Below are 3,599 nucleotides of genomic sequence, written 5' to 3'. Positions count from 1 at the left end.
CTCCAACTCTCCGATGTCCAGTTCCGATGGCTACAAATCCTGTGCTTCCTATTTCTCCAGTCCTCCCATCATTCAACCTGCCACCTCCAATGATCCCGACTCCCAAACGACCGGCTCATCCACTACCATCACTGGATCTGAACCTTCCAGCCCCATGTGCAGTAAAGTCGTAAAACCTGTATTAGAAGAGCCCTTTAACTTTTTATTTGTACAATTAATCATTCTTGCAAAATCAGGGCCACTCCAAATTTAAAAATTTTGAAATTTCAGAAATTTTTTCAATTTTTTTTGCGAAAGAACTATTTTTTATGGACAACACTATCTTGAAAACTTGTCTTCTTGTCAAAAAATTCTCCTTTTTTTTCTGTTAACCCCAAAAATAATTTTGAAAGACAGAAAAATTTTTCCGAAAATCCGGGCCGAGACGGGCTGAGCCCTGAAAATTCTGAAAAAAGCCCGGCCCGGCCCGGCCCGTTGCAAGTATGCAATTAATGACTTCGAGAATAGTGAGAGAAAAAAGGAAAATAAACTGTTTCCGAACGGAAAAATAAATTCTAGTAAGAAAATGTGTAGAAAATGAGATATTGTTAAAAGGAACATAAAATGAATATTAAAAAAATAAAATTATAAGGAGAGTAAGATAATACATACTGCATAAAAACATAGGATAGAGAACACCCAAGTGCACTCCGCCCTCCTTACCCTCTCTCCGATGGTCCCACTGAAAATTTCGGAAAGATCTGAAGGCAGGAGGTGCGAAAAGAGCTGAAGTCGTGGTGAAGATTAGTTTAGTATGGTAATAAATAACACTAAACAAACAAATGCAGTCTACCAACGTCAGATTCTTGAACGATACAATGGGACATCACCCACCTGTTTGTGGGGGTACAGATCGTAAAACATGTAATAGAAGGGGACACTAACTTTGAGCCAATTTTTCTCAATTCATTTGGAAAATATCAACAAGTTGTCAACTGATAAATTGTTTGTCATAATATCAGAAGTGCTTTGGCAGTTGACCTTGATATTTTCAACAGAAATTGAGATAAATGGGTTCAAAGTTGACAATGTGGAGAACCTTAATTATATTATTACAGTAATCTAATTTTGCGTTAGAGCGCATTAAAAAAAATATAAAGTGATTTTTGAATTTGATACAAAAAAAATGAATTCGTTCCATGGAAAAAAGTTAGGAAAAAAGTAGGCGATTGCTAATAACTTTTTCAGATTTTTCAGTCTCTAGATTTTTAAATTCAAACAGACGTTTGGCATTTATTGATGAAAAGTTTAGACATGAATCTCTCGAAGAATGTTAAAATAGAAAAAAGAGTTTTGTAGCTTCAAATGGGGTCAGCTTGTCAAATACGAGTCAAATCATCCCCAATAAACACCATATTTGCTATAATTAACATTTAAAAGAAGCAGAAGAAGCAATTAAGATTGAGAAAGTTAACAATGGTATTTATTTATAAGAAAAATCATATATTTTGTTTGCTCTGGAAACTTAAAATAATTTTATTTCAAAAAGGGCATTATCTCAGGCGTCACCTACAACTACTGGTGGGAAGGTGGCTTCAGGACGAAAGTTGATCCATAGTGAAGATTTATATAACAAGTTTTCAAATTTTAATTAATTTTGAATTTTTTATTCATTTTGGAAAACTGAAACCAACGTGAGAAAGTCAGAACATAAAACATTGAAACCAAAAAGACCGAATTTTATAAACTTTGGAATTCGGTGATATTCTTTTTATTCAAAAAATGAGCACATTATACGGACAACCTAAAAAAGGGCCATAGAAAAGTCGAAAAATAACATTAAACTTGGAAAAAATGAGACAGAATAATTTAACTTTCAAATTCTTATATGACATCACAAGCAGGTAAGAAAAGGAGGAGAAAGATCATCCATCCACCCCATAAAAGTGGGCGGAGCCAAAAACCGATTGCTCTCGGAGCAGCACACCAATCATATGTAAATGCTACACAGAGAGAGGAATGAGCCTCTCTATTTTATGGTCTACCTGACCACATTAATCTGTTCAATTAAAGAATTATGCATTGGGCTCTTTTGGGGGCCCAGGTAATGAGAATTAAAGAATCGCAGGTTTGAAAGAAAGAGAAGAAGGACAGATGGGAGGAAATGGAAAAAAAGGGAGCTCCAAGAAAATGATTAGGTAGGAGAAGAAGAAATTTAACGATTTCAAAAGAATTGCGAAATAAAAAGCTTTCATTTCTAGAATATTTAAAAGTCATCACTAATTTAGGAGTTATTTATCAGTGAAAACCCATGGGACCTAATAATCAGACCAATGAAAAGTACCTTTAAACTCCCCTTAACCTAGACCTAGTCTGAAGATTTCGAAAGTCCACTAAGGATTAGTACTACCTGACACATTTCACTATTCTGATCACACTGAGCCTACACCCCATAAATCTCCCCTCTTTGTATCCAACATCCAATTTCCCGTTTTGTCGGGATTAAGCACATTCGAAGAATTTGGATATAAAAAGTGTGATTACTTTTAGTGCTAGGTGGTGTTGGAGTAAAAGACACATTTTTTTCTGATCAGCCAGAAATTAACCTAGAAGCAACTACTGTAGCTCAATTATCTCGGTTCATATTAGAGATATCCAAAATGTGTCAATTGAGAAAATGTTTAGCATAATATTATCAATATTTATGTAGTTTGTAGATTTTTTATATCACTGATAGAGACAAAGATAATTGAGCAAAGTTCAAATAAACGATAGTGTGTTAGTGGAGCATATACATACATCTTACAATTTCGAGCTCAATTATCTCTGTTTCTATACGAAATATCACAAATTTATCAACTGATGAAACGTTTATTATTTTATCACCAATAATTTTGTAGTCTACAGATTTTTGATATCTCTCATAGAAATTGAGATAATTGAGCTCAAAGTTCAAGAATAGGAGTGGCGCCTTTCCATCCTACGCTTGCTCTTTGGGCTCACTTATCTCAGCTCTGTGACATATATTGGGACATGGTCAACTAATAAAATGGTTGTGATAATATGATAAACATTTTATTAGTGTATAAACTTTCGATATCTCTTATAGAAACTGAAATAATTGAGCTCAAAGTGTAAGGTATAAGGTAAGTAAGTGCGAGGTGAGGATATAAAGCTAATAAATGGTAATCAGAGGCTAGGTGTTTTACCATAACATAAAAAATCGATATAGGAACGTTTCTGAAAATGATATCTTGCGCTGCACAGACTGCAAGGCAACCCCAACGCAACCATGATGAACTTGGCGCGCTGCCAACTTTCTTCTTTCTTGCGCAAGATACATGCAGTGGCAGCTGGTCACTATAACTTTGATCCTCCTGTTCCCCTATTCTCGTATTACCGACACCAAACAGTAACAGACCATGTAATACAATACTCGGTGAGTACTAACACCTTTTATCAAAGATGTGACAGATAATCGGGGTCAAAGTGAAACATGGTTTATTAGTTGGTAATCCAATCCTCTGAACCCAGATGGGCTGCGCAGTCAATAAACCGAACACCCATGCAACAGAAAAAACGACGCAACAGCTGCCACACCTCGTGTCCGCGCCAATTCG

At 35.5% G+C, this 3,599-nt stretch overlaps 1 protein-coding gene across 1 annotated transcript; it reads left to right on the top strand.

The window, feature by feature from the left end:
- Positions 1-26: 26 nt before the first annotated feature.
- On the top strand, positions 27-327 carry CBG03626 (the record flags this gene model as incomplete). Its single annotated transcript, XM_002647046.1, has 2 exons — positions 27-161; positions 271-327. The coding sequence occupies 2 exons, from the start codon at positions 27-29 to the stop codon at positions 325-327; spliced, it is 192 nt and encodes a 63-aa protein (XP_002647092.1).
- Between the last annotated feature and the right edge of the window lie 3,272 nt (positions 328-3,599).

Source organism: Caenorhabditis briggsae (assembly GCF_000004555.2).
Source record: "Caenorhabditis briggsae complete genome, chrIII, whole genome shotgun sequence".
In the NCBI taxonomy this organism is placed as follows: domain Eukaryota; kingdom Metazoa; phylum Nematoda; class Chromadorea; order Rhabditida; family Rhabditidae; genus Caenorhabditis; species Caenorhabditis briggsae.
Note: the sequence above shows the minus strand (reverse complement) of the source record. Positions and strands in the feature narration are given on the sequence as shown.